Here is a 13912-nt window from a genome sequence, read left to right as displayed (position 1 = left end):
AGAAGGGAAGAGAAAGGTATGGATAAGAGGGTAATAGAGAAGGGGAATATGCCCAGAATGTATGTGTGTGAAATTGTTGTAATGAAGCTTGGTACTGTGAGGTTTATATACTCGAATAAAAAGTGAAGAAACTAAACAGTATAAAACAAAACCACAGAACAAGACTGTAATTAGAGTAATTTTGACATTAATCTTTAAACATTTTCATTACTTGATAAATTAATAGTATAGCTCTAAAACTTGAGCTGAACACATTTTTTCTTCACTTTTGCATTATCTTATTCGTAGGGAATCTGCGACTTAACAAAGTGTCATTCCAGACCTTTCCTGAGGAAATTTACTTTTTTTTTTTTTTTTTTATTTTTTTTCAGGTCTCCCTGTAGCCCCAGCTGTCCTGGAACTTACTATGTAGACCAGGCCTTGAACTCAGAAATCTGCCTGCCTCTGCCTCCCAAGTGCTGGCATTAAAGGCGTGCGATACCAGGCCCGCTACCGATTATGTAGTCTTTCTTTTTTACAAACCTTTTTCTTGTTGTTGTACAGAAAGTAAAAATTTTACAGTCTCAGTGTAACTGGTAGCCAGGGATGATTGACTCACCAATCACAGCTATCCAGGCTACAGCAAAGAGTAGTACAGGAAAACTTAACAATGTTTACACTTTTCTTGGTGGTGGAGTACCAAAAGGGACTAAATGGAAGAAGGTGGAATGCCACAGGAACTGTTCTTTGGCTCTTTGGGTGGGTGGGTGTCCTGGGGTATCACAGCTACCTTTTATTAAACAGCTACAAATCCATGAGCAGTCCAACCAATACTGAACAGTTCTGTTTCTGCAGGTTGTTTGGGGTCTTCATTGCCTTCTCCTTCATCGTCTGTTTCTCTCTTTCTCTTTTCACCTTTCCTGCTTTCTTCCTCCTCTTCACCTTCATCCTCATCCTCATCTTCATCTTCGTCAACTTCTCCATCATGTCCAAATTCTTCGTCCTCCCCACTGACTTCATCTTCATCATCTTCTCCTTCTACATCTTCGACTTCATCTTCATCCTCATCATCAAAATCCTACTTGTCCAGGTAGGTCAGCTGAGGCAGGAGCTTGAAGACACGTAATCATTCAGAGAAGTGACCTCACAGTTAAACAGAGCCAGGCTTCTCAGACAATCCAACTTTTTCAAAGGTTCCAAGGTGCTGATAACTTTCATTTCCACTTAGGTTTAGATGTGTGAGATTTGGAAGTTCTTCTGCTAGTATATCCAGCCCTCCAAAGATTCTATTATCGCTGAGCTGAAGCTTTCTCAATTTAGGTACCTTGGGGAGATTTGAAACTGAAATCAAGCCTACACTTATTAAACTGAGGAACTCCAAATTCACAAATTAAGCCCTTAATCCCTCAATTTGTCCATCATTTGATTTGCAATTGTCCAAGACAAGTTCTCGAACAGCTGCCGGGTCCGGTTTCCTCAGCTCCAGGTGGATCCTCTTCTTCATGTCCATGTTCCCCTCACCCCCCTCTTCAAACTTAACTCTCTGTGGCTGGGGTGGAGGGGGGAGAGGCGACCTGGCCTGAGCGCTAGGGCCTTCGGAAGGGGCGGCAGCATGCAGCGTGTGGGCGTGCGGGCGTGTGGGCGAGCGGAGCCCACAGATGTCTTTCTTTTTTATAAGAGCTTCAGATTCCCGAGGGAGTGCACCGTTCCTGGAGGTACTGCAATACCAGGTCAATGCCTGGAGTGGACGGAAGAAGCTCCTACCTAGTCCAACTCCTAGTTCCAAAAATCCATTTAATATATTGTCCTCGGATAGAGGATGTATCAGATATTAAACTGATAAGAGCAGATACTACACTTGATCTTAGCCAAAAGGCCAAGAAGCGATTTTACTTATTTTTTAGAAAAAGAATGACTTAAATTCATCCTGATCATTGGTAGTTTGAGAGGTGCAATTAGAGTCTGTTCTGGTTTGCCCTTTTAGGACATCTGACCAGTTTCTGAACTTCTATGAAAAATTTCCTCTTTCTTTGATTCTATTGAAGATGTATAAGGTAGGGTGGTTACTTAGCCCAGGTTGTCTCCAACACTGTTTATTTGTATTATTTTGTGACAATGATTAATGATTCCTTTTTAAAATAATTTTTTTGTTTTATGTGTATGAGTGTATTGCCTACGTGTGTGTTAAGTGCACCCTTTTTGTGCAGTGTCCATGGAGGTCAGAAGAGTACTTTGGATCCCCTGGGACTGGAGTTGAATATGTAAAATGAATTCAGAGCCAGGTTTTGGGGACTTGGTAGCCCATTTTTTTTTTAAGGCCCTGTGCCAAAAGGCACAGAATTCTAGCACTGACTCTGGCTGACTTTGCTGTCCTTCATGAGCACAGACTGTACCCTGGGCTTTAGCTGACTACTTTTCACATTCCCTCTTTGGTTGGAAGAAGGGAAGAATCAGCATATCCCCTCCAGCTACCGAAAGTTACAGAAAATCACTCAAAAGATGTTTTGAAATGAGAGAGAATTCACATCACGAAAGGACAGAATACCAGAAGCCCTTCTTAGCCTTCTTGTCTCCATGGGCAAGAGGAGTAAAGAAGTACCCAGATCATACTGTCACCCCCGGTTTCCATACTGTTTGAGGAAAAAAATGAGGAAGGGCTCTGGGTTCCCCATCTTTATCACCCCACCCCACTCTCTACTCACCTCTCATCCTCCTCTGCAGTCACCATAGGATGAAGCTTTGTATCTGTTTGCATTAGCTGCATGTAGCCCAGGGACTCTAGGATCATTTCTCATGCCCTCAGAGCCGCTATTCCATCTCGTAGCCATGGTCTTTTTCTTTCCCTGGATTTCCCTTATGCTTAGCCTCCTCCCTGCTCGTTTCCTTCATCATCATTCACAATGAAACTACGTTTCTCACTGATGACATTTTCTCCAGCTTTTTCCTGCAGTCTTCTCAGCTAGTGGTTTTTCCCCCTCCAGGTTCCCTCATAGTACTTCGACAGAAGGTAGAGGTAGAGGTCCTCCTTGCTACTCATTGGTGTTTTTAGACTCTTTCCCCACCTCTTGCCTAGAAACTCCATCTTTGAATCTCATGAGTCAAGGTCTCAAGAACAGAGTCTGACATTCCTTCATTTAAGATCTTAGCTCCTAGCTCACACTAACTCTTCCCAGCATTACTTCTGTGATGATATATGGAAATTTAATTTTCTACCTAAATAACTTTCTGCAATTCTAGACTTCTTCAATGATCATGTTCTCCTTCCCTCTTGAGTTACTAACTCTCATGATCATTTCCTAGACCGTAACCTTATTCATGCCTAAAATCCTTTCATCACCTCTATTCCAAATATCCTAACCACTGTCTCCTCCCAGACCACTCCTACTACTCCCACAGCAGCAATCCTTCAACCCCTCTGTTACTTACAATGCTTTGCTACCTTTTCATTGGTCCCACATAACACACTGTTATAATTACACCCTCAGTTCATATGAATCCTCTTTTAGCTTTGCTGTCCTTGCCTGGTAAAATTCTGGACTGTCAAGACCACTGTTATCCTCTCTGTTCCTAAATCCAGCAGTCAGGTCTTTGCCACTATCTCTTGGTACATATTACTAGAATTTGACATAGCTGACTACTTCCTCCTTGAAACATCCTAGGGGTTAGCTTCTTGGGTTTCTGTCCATAACACTGGCTGTAGAGCACAAATTTCTGGCCTTGCTCTATCCAGGGTCACTCCTTTAGTGAATTAATCCTGTTTATAAGCTGATAATTTTCTGATTTGTATCTTCAACTTAAACTTTTTTTCCCCTAAATTCTGAACACTGCCAACTTGAAATCCTCGTTTGAATTGTTTAGTAGGATTCTCAGTCATTCCATGTCTGAAGCCAAAATTTTGTCTTCCTCCTAACTACACCTCTCACAGTCTCATCTCATGAACTGGCAAGTCAGTCTTTCTGGGTACTCAGGCGAAAACTTTCCATGGTTACCCTTGGCACCTCTCTTCTTGTCCTATATCCAGTCTGGTAACATGTCCAGTTTGACAGTTATTTCACACTTCTCCATTTATCTGGAGTTTGGGAGAACCTTCCTATCTTCAGTGTTCACTCTAGGCCTGGCTACTGTCATTTCAATGCTGTTGCTGAAGTAGCTCGTGTCTGGTCTCCCCTCTCTGTACTTGTAGCCCCTCCCCTTTTTGTATGTACTTGTTCCTAAAATTTCAGCCAAAGCAAACCTTTTAAAATGAAGTCAGATTATGTATCTTTCCCCCAAAACCCTTTATTGGTTTCCCACTCATGCCATAAAAATCAGAATCCTTACAGTGACTTAAAAGGCTCTATACCAGTGCTGGCCAACAAAAAAATAAAGAAAACTATGTAATTAAAAATTGCTGGTAGCCATGCTATTAAATGTAAAATGAAAACATGAAAATAATTTTTGTTAATGTTTTATTTTATTATTTTTATGTGTATGCATGTATTACATGCATGTAGGTAAGTGTACCCATGTCATGCAGTGCCCGCAGAGGACAGAAGAGGCTGTCAGATCCCCTGGAACTGGAGTTACGGACAGTTGTTAGCTGCCATGTGGGTGCTGGGATTCAAACCCAGGCCTTTTGCAAGAATAACCAGTGTTCTTAACCACTCTAGTCCTGAAAACGAAAATAATTTTAACGTTATTTTACTCTTGTCATATCAAGTCTTGAAAGTAGTGCACACTTTATATAGTTTGAATGCTAAATTTTTATTAGAAATACTTGGTTTATATTTCAATTTCACAAAATTTATAACTAATTTTTAATTAATTTTAAAATTGGATAAATTTAGTTTCTACCCGTGTGTCAAACGGTAAACAGCCATAGTGGCTGTCATGTTAGACAGGTGGCTCTTTGCCAACTGGCCACTGTTGTTGGTCTCACCTCCTACTGCCTCCGCCTCTGTCCCTTCTATTCCTGTTCTTTATGGTGACAGACACTGCACTTCAGAGCCTTGTGTTGGTTGCTCTCTTTGTAAAGACTTGCCCTTCTTCAGGTCTTTGCTTGACTACTTCATTACCACACTGTCGTCTTAAGAATAGAGAACAATAGGGAGAGACGCCCTATCTACGAAGGAAAGCGGTAAGATGCAAGAACTGTCCCATGCAGACATAGGCATGAATGTTAGGCACAAAGCTTGCATGCTCTGAATTTGCTTGCTGCCACAGCTTCAGTGGCTTAAGGGGACTGACCTCTTAAAGACTGGAAGCTTCCTACAAGACTCTGCCTTCAGTACCTCTTGGCATGTTCTTTGGGATAGGCCTTTGAACAAGAGGCCTTGCGGAGTACTGAATGGTGCCACTTCTCCCTCTCTGTTCTTTTACCAGCGGCTTGTATACGTGTTGGTTTAGATGTTCAGGCTTCACCTGTCCTATGGCTGTGATTCTGAAGCTGTCTTTCCTTGTCCATTCTGGTGTATACTAGGCATTTTCTAAAACCCACTCATCTAAAAAGCTTCTCCAATTTCAGTTTATTTAACTCCTCAGTGCTTTACATTGTATGTACCTGTTTTTGTATTCTAGTAGGAAACACAAAATTATGCAAACTTAGTTACAGTGGGGCTTGAATTCTTTAGGGCAGGGATTGTACCTTATTAAAATTTTCATCTTTAACACATTCCACTACATCCATATAGATACTCACTGCTTGTTTCATTGAATGAAACAGGCACAAAGTAGGAAAGAGCTGTTATTAAGGGAAGAAAAGTTTGGACAGCCAATCTTGAAAAATAATTACAAGCCGGGCATGGTGGCACACACCGTTAGTCCCAGCACATGGAAGGCAGAGGCAGCCAAATTTTTGTGACTTCAAACCAGCCTAGTCTACATAGTGAGTTCCAGGCAGCTGGGGCTACAAGGAGACCCAGTCTTAAAAAAGACCAAAAAGACAACAAAAAAAGAAAAATAATTTACCATTTAAAAACTTACTAGAAAGCTTTGGTAATCAACACTGATCCTGGCATAAGATCATATACATTAGTGAAAACCAAGAATAGAAATGAATTAATTTGTGGGGCTCCCTGTACCCCAAATAGGATTTTCAGTAAGAGCACCAAAATACTCACCAGGTCTTTTTCTACAAATGGTGCTAAGACAGCTAGATATTCACATTTTTTGAAGGAGGGAGATAAGTACCAAACCTTTTTGTCTGTTAGTTTTAACTACATTGAGAGGCAACAGATACAGAGCTGTGAGGGAGTAAAGAGGTTAGCAGAAAAGGCAAATACCAGTCTCTAAATGGGAAAGAGGCTCCGGGTTTGAGATATTCAGAAGATCTTACTTTATTAGAAAGCCAGGAAATGGGGCTAGGAAATGGCTCAGTTGGTGAAGTGCTTGCCTCAAGGATGAGTACCTGAGTTCAGATCCCCGCACTGAAGTGAAAAGCTAGACATGGTGGTACAAACTGATCCTAGCACTGGGGAGGAGGAGATAGGAAGATCCTTGGAGTTGCTAACCAGGTGGACTTTCCAAATTGATAAGCTCCAGGTTCAGTGAGAGATCCTATCTAAAAACAAGCAAACAAACAAGGGGAAAAAAAAACAAAAACCAGGTAGAGAGCAATAGCAGATGTCAGCCTCTATCTAGACTTTAGGTACTTTTGTGCACACACACACAGGAACAAATGTACCTACATGGAGTGTCAACTCTTCCTGTTTTACAGAACAGCTTTTTTCATTTCTCCACTTTTGCTCCTGATACAGTGTCTCACCATATATTCCTGTAGTTGCTTAATTAACATTTCATGATCTGACATCTGAGTGATGATCCTAAGAAACTTTGTAAACCATGGAAGTGGGACAATTGTTCAGAGTCCTTCTAACTTTCATCCTGTCGTTTTGAGGCAAACAGACTGTACTAGAAGACTAATATACATGGAAGGCGTAATTTCATCACTGTTGATTTTATTTACTTCTGCTGTTTGGTTTTTATAACTTCACTTATATTTTGGCAGCAGATTCAGAATATGGAAATACAAGCTGATTTTGATCATTTTTATTATTTGGCAAGTTAAGCATTTGTGTGGTTTGCCAGTTACTTTTGGTGACAGACATTTAAACTGAAGTTGTATCTTGGCAGTAACTCTTGCTAATTTGGAATTTTGAGGAAACTGGAAAGGTTTTTTTTGTCCCTGTCATAACTAATGGGTGACAGCATATAAGCATGTTCCAGCAGACATCAGAAAATGAACAGAAGTAGTTTTTTTTTTTTTCCTGGTTCTTCAATATGCCTTTTGTTTTAAATGTTGCATATTGAAACTTAAATATAAAAGAATCTTATCCAACAAGATAAATATTACCTAAGAAAGCATAATGAGCACAGTGCAAATAGCAGGCGGTCTCTCCTTTTACTCCTTTTTTTCTTTTTTTTTTTTGAGAAGGGCTCACTGTGTAGTCAGTCTGGCCTCAAACTTGCAGTCTTCTTTAGCCTCGCAGCTGCTGGGACAGGCTTGTGGCTGACACCCCTGTTCTACAATAGGACTTTACAGTTCTATCAAGCCGTAGCCAGTTCTGACTAGATAGCTCTCTTGAACCTATACATCACTCTAATTCTGCACTGTTTTCTTTGAGAGGAGCTGTTACAACTACATTATTACAGTTTTGTACTTACATCTGTTGCTCCTCTTATATCAGTCAAAAGGACTCCTTGTACTATCCCTTCTGTTTGACCAGGGCTGTATTTTCTCCCCTTTAGTGTCTACTAAGCACAGTAAGGCCCCTCTGCAGTGCTCGTACATGCACAACTCCCGATGGTTAGTGAAGGAACCCAGCTTGTTTCTGGGCATATGTGCCCACTTCTGCTGACAAAGCTCTCAGGGCTCACCAGAAAGGGCCCAGTGTCCAGACTATTCTGGTGAGAACTGGATATCTTCTTTCTACCTAACCTATTGTTTATCATGGTTTCAGAGGCCTGTGTCAGAAAAATTTTTTAAAGTGATGACAAAAAATGAATTTAGGGGCTTAGCGGCCCCCCATTCTGATTTTTAAATGAGCAAGATCTGTACTTTGCAATTATGTTGATTTTTTTTTTTCAAACTTCTGCTGGTTTCAGTTTTAAAATTTATAGTATTTCATGGATTTTCTTACTTTTGAAATTATATGCTCATTAGCCGGGCGTGGTGGCGCATGCCTTTAATTCCAACACTTGGGAGGCAGAGGCAGGCCTTGTGCGTTCAAGGCCAGCCTGGTCTACATAGCCAGTTCCAGGCCACCTGGGACTACAGGAAACCCTGTCTCAGAAACCAAAAAGAAAAAAAATTAGGTGCTCTTTAAAAAAATTTGACCTTTGGCATCTTGAACTGAGCACTGTAGTTTCCAGTTATTTTGAAAACTAAGAGGAAAAATCCATTTACTTAAGTATTCCCCATCAGTAGAGGAGCAGATACAGTGCCCTACTAGGAATCGTTCATCTTTCTTAAGGTGGACTGTATAGCTGTTTGATGTTGTAGGTGATGCTATGAACTTGTGATTTGCATGGCTTCAGATGTCATAATTTTTCCCCTACTTTCTAGGAAGTAACAGCTAGCAGTCGCCACTATGTTGACAGGCTATTTGACCCTGATCCCCAGAAAGTTCTACAAGGTGTCATGTAAGTAGTATGTACTTAAGAGTCTTATAAAAAAAGTCTGTTTGTTTTCATGTTTGGATCTGCCAACTGTTACCATTCTGAAAATTCAGGGTGTAACTTTGTTTTCCTTATATTTGGCAAGATTGCTTGACATTTTCTTAGTAAGATTTGTCTGTTATTAATATGAATAGCTTGCTGGGTGGTGGCACACACCTTTAATGCCAGCACTCAGAAGGCAGAGGCAGGTGGATCTTTGTGAGTTCAAGGCCAGCCTGGTCTACCAGGCCAGCTGGGACTACAGGGAGACGCTGTCTCAAAAAGACCAATAAAATAAAATAAAATGATTAGCTTAATTTTTTTTTTTGTAGAATGCCTCTTATGTACTTAAGAATGCTTTTGCTTTTAAAGTCTACAAAAGAAAGAGAATAAAACTGTTGGCTGATCATTGGAAAGCAGTGGGAGAATGGGTGAGTGGGGCTTTGGATTGTCTCCTAGTGATGAAAACCTAAATATCCATTTAGAAAGGAGTCATTGGAAAATGTAAGTTCCTGGTAACCTCTAACTTGTGTGTCCTACTTTTCTCCCAAATTCCCTCATCTTTAATGAAAGGAGACATTTTTAAGTGTCAACATATTATAAATGATGTGTTTGAAAATTAAAGTTAAACAAATGGGGTAAGATTTCAAGTGACTGGAAGGTGAATTTTGTTTTGAGTTTCAGTGGCTTTTACTCGACACATTAGGGGAAGGTCTAGCCTAAGTTAGGTTTCTCATGGAATTGGGAAACATACAGAGCCTATAGGCCTCCATGTGCTCAAAAGATGAAGCACTTCAGAAAAGGGTAGGGGTAGGGTACATTCGGGGTAGCTATGAAGGCACAAATGAATGAATGTTTTCAGTCAATTATTACGCTAAGCTTTATTTTTGCTCAACCATGGTAAAGCTAGGATGCTTATAGCTTTTCTTTTGACTCTTAGTCTTAAAAAAATTGCTTACATGTATATGTGTGCCTTAGTGTATATATGTGTACCACATGTGTGCAGGTGCCTACAGAGGGCAGATGAGGGTGTGAGAGCCCCTGAAACTTGAGTTACAGGCTACTGTGAGCCGCCCAATATGCATGCTGGGAACCGAACCTGGGTCCACTGCAAGAGCTGCAAGTACTCCTAATTCCTAACCATCTCTCCAGCTTCTTGTCTGTAATTCTCATTCAAAGCTGCAAAAGCTGGCTGAGACTCACTTAAAATAGTTACACTTATTTTTGCCCTTCTTTGTTTTAGAGAAATAACAAATGATACTTTTTTTTTCTGTTAACTTTTGCATTTGTCCCGCTAATTGGAAGAATTTGATGATTTCATTAACTCTTTTAAAGACTAGTTTGACTATTATCAGGAAAAGTAGTATAAAAACCTCTGTTAAGTAAATTAGTTTTGGTTACGTCTACACAGGCAAATTGGTTGAGGAGGTAGGTTTAAAAAGCACTCCTCCACAGGCAGGCAGACACTCCTTGCACATACCAGACAGCACTGGAGACAGAGAATACTAATACCACTTTGGATTCTTCGGCTTAGTTAGAAATGTCGACTCAGTATGTGATATTAGAAGATGATGCATCATTACTACTAGTTGTTTGAGAGAAAGCTGGATGTATTAATCAAAGGTTTTACTTGGTGAACTTGTATCTTGGGTTATATCTAGTGTGAGTAACTAATTCAGGTGTTACTTGTCACCTTAAAATGTTTAACTTAAAGACCACTGTAGCTTTCTGAAAGTTGATAAAATATTGTGTCTCAGACACAATTAGTTGTCATGCTAGACAGACAGAAAAAGGTTGTTTATATAAAGGGTGTAGTGGACTGAGCATGGACTTTGGAGTTGGACAACAATAGCTTAAAGCCCTGGTTGTGACATTTTCTAGTCAGGTCTTTCCTAACCCGGTGCTTGGGCAGATTACTCAATTTCCTTGAGCTTTCGTTTCACCATCGTTCCTCTTGAAGAGAAAATAACTGCCTGTCCTGCCAGGTTGTTGTGAGAATAAAATCAGAAACATAAGATTCAGTGCCTGATGTGCCTACTGTTAGGAGACCCAACTGATATCACTTACATGACCAGTTGTTACTAGTTCAATTTAAAATAACTTTTAAAACAACATGATTCTCTTCCGAGAAGAGAAAGGAAAATCAGCAGTGATACAGTGGAACTGAAGAGAGGAGGGTCCGGAGCTAGAACACTTAGAATGCAGTTGAGCGCACTTTCTGGTAAGGCAGGTGCTGCTCAGATCTGTTCATGGTTTGAAAGGAGCAGATTACAGACTTTTTATTTTCTTTTCCCTCCATTTTATTTCAGAGTGGAGCTAGTCTTGGGGAAGCATATTTAGTGTGTTTTAATAAAGCTTTCTTCTCAACATAGAAGAAAAGTGGAATTAAAAAAAATGTATTTATTTTAAATTTGTTGAGTACAGTATTAGTTTTAGTTATGTCTACACAGGCAAAGTGGTTGAGAGAGAATACCACAGTGATATTTAGGAAAAAGTGTACCCATTCTTTTTTATGCACATTACACAATCATTAGGTCACTATGAGACCATTACTAGTCCTCAGTTAAGTATCTAGAGGGAAATATGTACAGAGTGTAAACAACCAAAGGTAACCTTCCATTTTTAGGTGAAGAATAACAGAAGTGGAAGTGAATAGATTTAAATCCAAAATGTCCAGTTGGAGGAACATAAAAGAATTGGAAGGAGCTTTAGCTGTGTCTATAAGCCAGGTAGAGTTTTATTTTCCTAGCTGCATTAAATTTGATTTTTCTCCAAAAAGATTATGAATTTAAATAACATACTATCAGGAAGAACAAAACTGAAGAAACTAAAAGTAAATACTGGGTTTTCATTATAGTCTGTAACTATAGGCCTAACTACAAATACAGAGAACTCTTTTGTGGATAACCCACACTTGTGGGATCATTTTATCTGGTCAGTGAGTATAACCTTGTCAGAGATTTTATTAGGAATCAAAACTGCTTGTCAATTGTTAGGCCAAGGAATTATCTAATGTAATTTGTTTCTTGGTGGTACAAAATTTAACATTAACTTGAATTATCCTACTGTAGCAAAGTCTTTGAATACAGAATCAGATCCTTTTTTTCTAAAAGAGCAAAGTTTCATGTGCATAACTGAGTAGAAGATGCTTAGGTGTGGCATGGGATCTGAGCAGATACGGCAGAAGGGGGAGTCTCTTGTCTAGCACATGAACTGCAAAAGAAAATAGGTATACCAGACAGGCTGTGCTGCATTTGAAATTCTGAACTTTTCAGGGTGTGGAGATCTGTATGTGACTTTCCAAAAACAGCTGTAGAGGTGGGGATAGTAATAGTGCACATCTGTAATTCTAGCACTCAGGAGGCAAAGGCAGAAGGACCATGAGTTGGAAAGACCAGCTTTTGCTACATAGTAAGTTCAGAGACAGCCTGGGCTATGTGATACCCTACCTCAAAACATTACCAAACAGCAAGAGAAAAATTACATATAGGACAGTTTTTGTTTGTTTGTTTGTTTGTGGTTTTTTTTTTGTAGAGGTTATTGTGGTATTGATTCAACCATGATCAATATCATAGTTGAAGAAGAGTAAGTGTTCAGAAATTTTGTAGATCATGAATCAAAACTATTTAGATTCCCCCCCCCACACACCACCCCTACTCTCTCCATATACTTTTCTCTGTCTGTGTGTTTAAAAACCATCTAAGCCACGCTCTTGGTCTGATTTTTATTTCTGTGATTCTTTCTTTTGAGAAAAATTTTATTATTTTTATCTTATGTGTATGAGTGTATTGCCTGCATGTGTGTAAGTGCACCCATGTTGTGCAATGTCTGCAGAGGTCAGAAGAGGGTATTGAATCCCCTGGAACTAGAATTATGGACAGTTGTTAGCTGCTTTGTAGTAGTTGAGTAAGATCAGAGCTAGACTAGCTCCCTTGAGTTAATTCATAGGTAATTGTCAATGCCATGGAACTATGCGGTTTTTACCAAGAACTCATTTCTAATGTGCCTTCTGAAGGATTTTAATGTACTAATGAGATAAGATTGTTTTGATACTGATTACTCAGTTTTCTGTTTCCAGAAAGTAACATGTCTCTGATCTCAGGAGGCATAGACAGGTTCACCAGAGTTAGTAGTGTACATAAACATGAAGTATTTGTTTTTTTAGAACTTTTAAGTTATAATATTAAGTTTTAGAATAATTTTAAATATCTTAGAATGTTTTTAAAATTTTTTCTTCTAATCCATTGAGTCAGTAGATACATAAAAAGACAAAATGTAGTAGAGTAACCCTGAGTCTTCAAAGTATATGCTCTAAAACAGAATTAGGCAGAAAATTGTGGTTAAGAGTGACAGAATTATCCATAATATATTTTCTCAAATTGACATAGTCTTTGCTTATGTAGAAGTTCACATTGTGTTTGCATGATACTAACTTTGAATGACAGAGCAGTTGTGTGTATATGTAGTACAGCGGTTCTTATGTTCAAACCACCTGTTTACTTCATACTATTCCACAATGTTCTAACAGGTTTTTAAAGCTTTCTTTTAATTTTAATCAATTAATTTATTCTTATTTTACGTGTATGAGTATTTTGACTTCATGTATATATGTACATACCTGTGTGAAATGCCTGTGGAGGTCAGAAGAGGGTGTCAGATCCCCTGGAACTGGAGTTACAGACAGCTGTTAGCCACTATGTGGGTGCTGGGAACCACACCCCAGTCCTCTGGAAGAGCAGCCGGTGCTCTTAATCACTGAGCCATCTCCCCAGTCTCTACCTTTGTGATGTTCTTTGGAATACTAGATTTAAAATATTAATATGCTCCAAATTATTGGACATTTTAGTGTGGTTATTAAGTTGTGCTCTTAATTTTTGGAGAAAATAAGGTGGTTTGTAGTCATGATTTGTAGAGTTAAATCCAGTAAATATTCTAATTTCTGAGAATGCATTCATTAGGGATAGTTATGATCAAGATACATGTATGAAATTGTCAAAAAAAAAACGATATTCTGAAAACAAGGTATCCATATTTATTAAGGAACTATAAAATGCTATAGAGAAATTAAATAGCTACTGTAAAATTCTTGTATTTTTTTATAAATATCTGAAATTACATTTTAAATATCTGCGTCACAGTAATTTATAAGAATGAGCTAAATTATTGCCAATTCTTGGGGCTGTTCTGTTTATTTATACCGTAGGTATACAGTAAGTATCTAGGTTGTTTTGAGCTGAATTTTCTTTTCTTTTCTTTTTTCTTTTTTTTTTTTTTTTTTTTTTTTTTTTTTAGACAGGGG

General features: G+C 39.0%; 1 protein-coding gene, 1 non-coding gene and 1 pseudogene across 4 annotated transcripts in view; 1 reads left to right on the top strand and 2 right to left on the bottom strand.

The window, feature by feature from the left end:
• Positions 1-13912, top strand: part of Armc8 (armadillo repeat containing 8) — a 110318-nt gene that overhangs the window by 14147 nt on the left and 82259 nt on the right. The window contains exon 2 of one of the 3 annotated variants that reach the window (XM_008837437.3): positions 8522-8598. The exons of 1 other annotated variant lie outside the window; for it this stretch is intronic. In XM_008837437.3, coding sequence (XP_008835659.1) covers positions 8522-8598 — 77 coding nt within the window. Of the gene's footprint in view, positions 1-8521; positions 8599-13912 lie in introns of those variants that run through there. One more of the 3 variants, XM_008837438.3, reaches the window with a different exon arrangement.
• On the bottom strand, positions 776-1489 carry LOC103737609 (annotated as a pseudogene).
• On the bottom strand, positions 1673-1867 carry LOC115071093. The gene has a single exon (XR_003850209.1). It is a non-coding gene; the product is annotated as a U2 spliceosomal RNA (small nuclear RNA).

This window comes from Nannospalax galili, unplaced genomic scaffold (genome assembly GCF_000622305.1).
Source record: "Nannospalax galili isolate Female #2095 unplaced genomic scaffold, S.galili_v1.0 scaffold1458, whole genome shotgun sequence".
Taxonomy (NCBI): Eukaryota; Metazoa; Chordata; class Mammalia; order Rodentia; family Spalacidae; genus Nannospalax; species Nannospalax galili.
The sequence above is the reverse complement of the archived record's forward strand: the minus strand, read 5'-3'. Positions and strand labels throughout refer to the sequence as shown.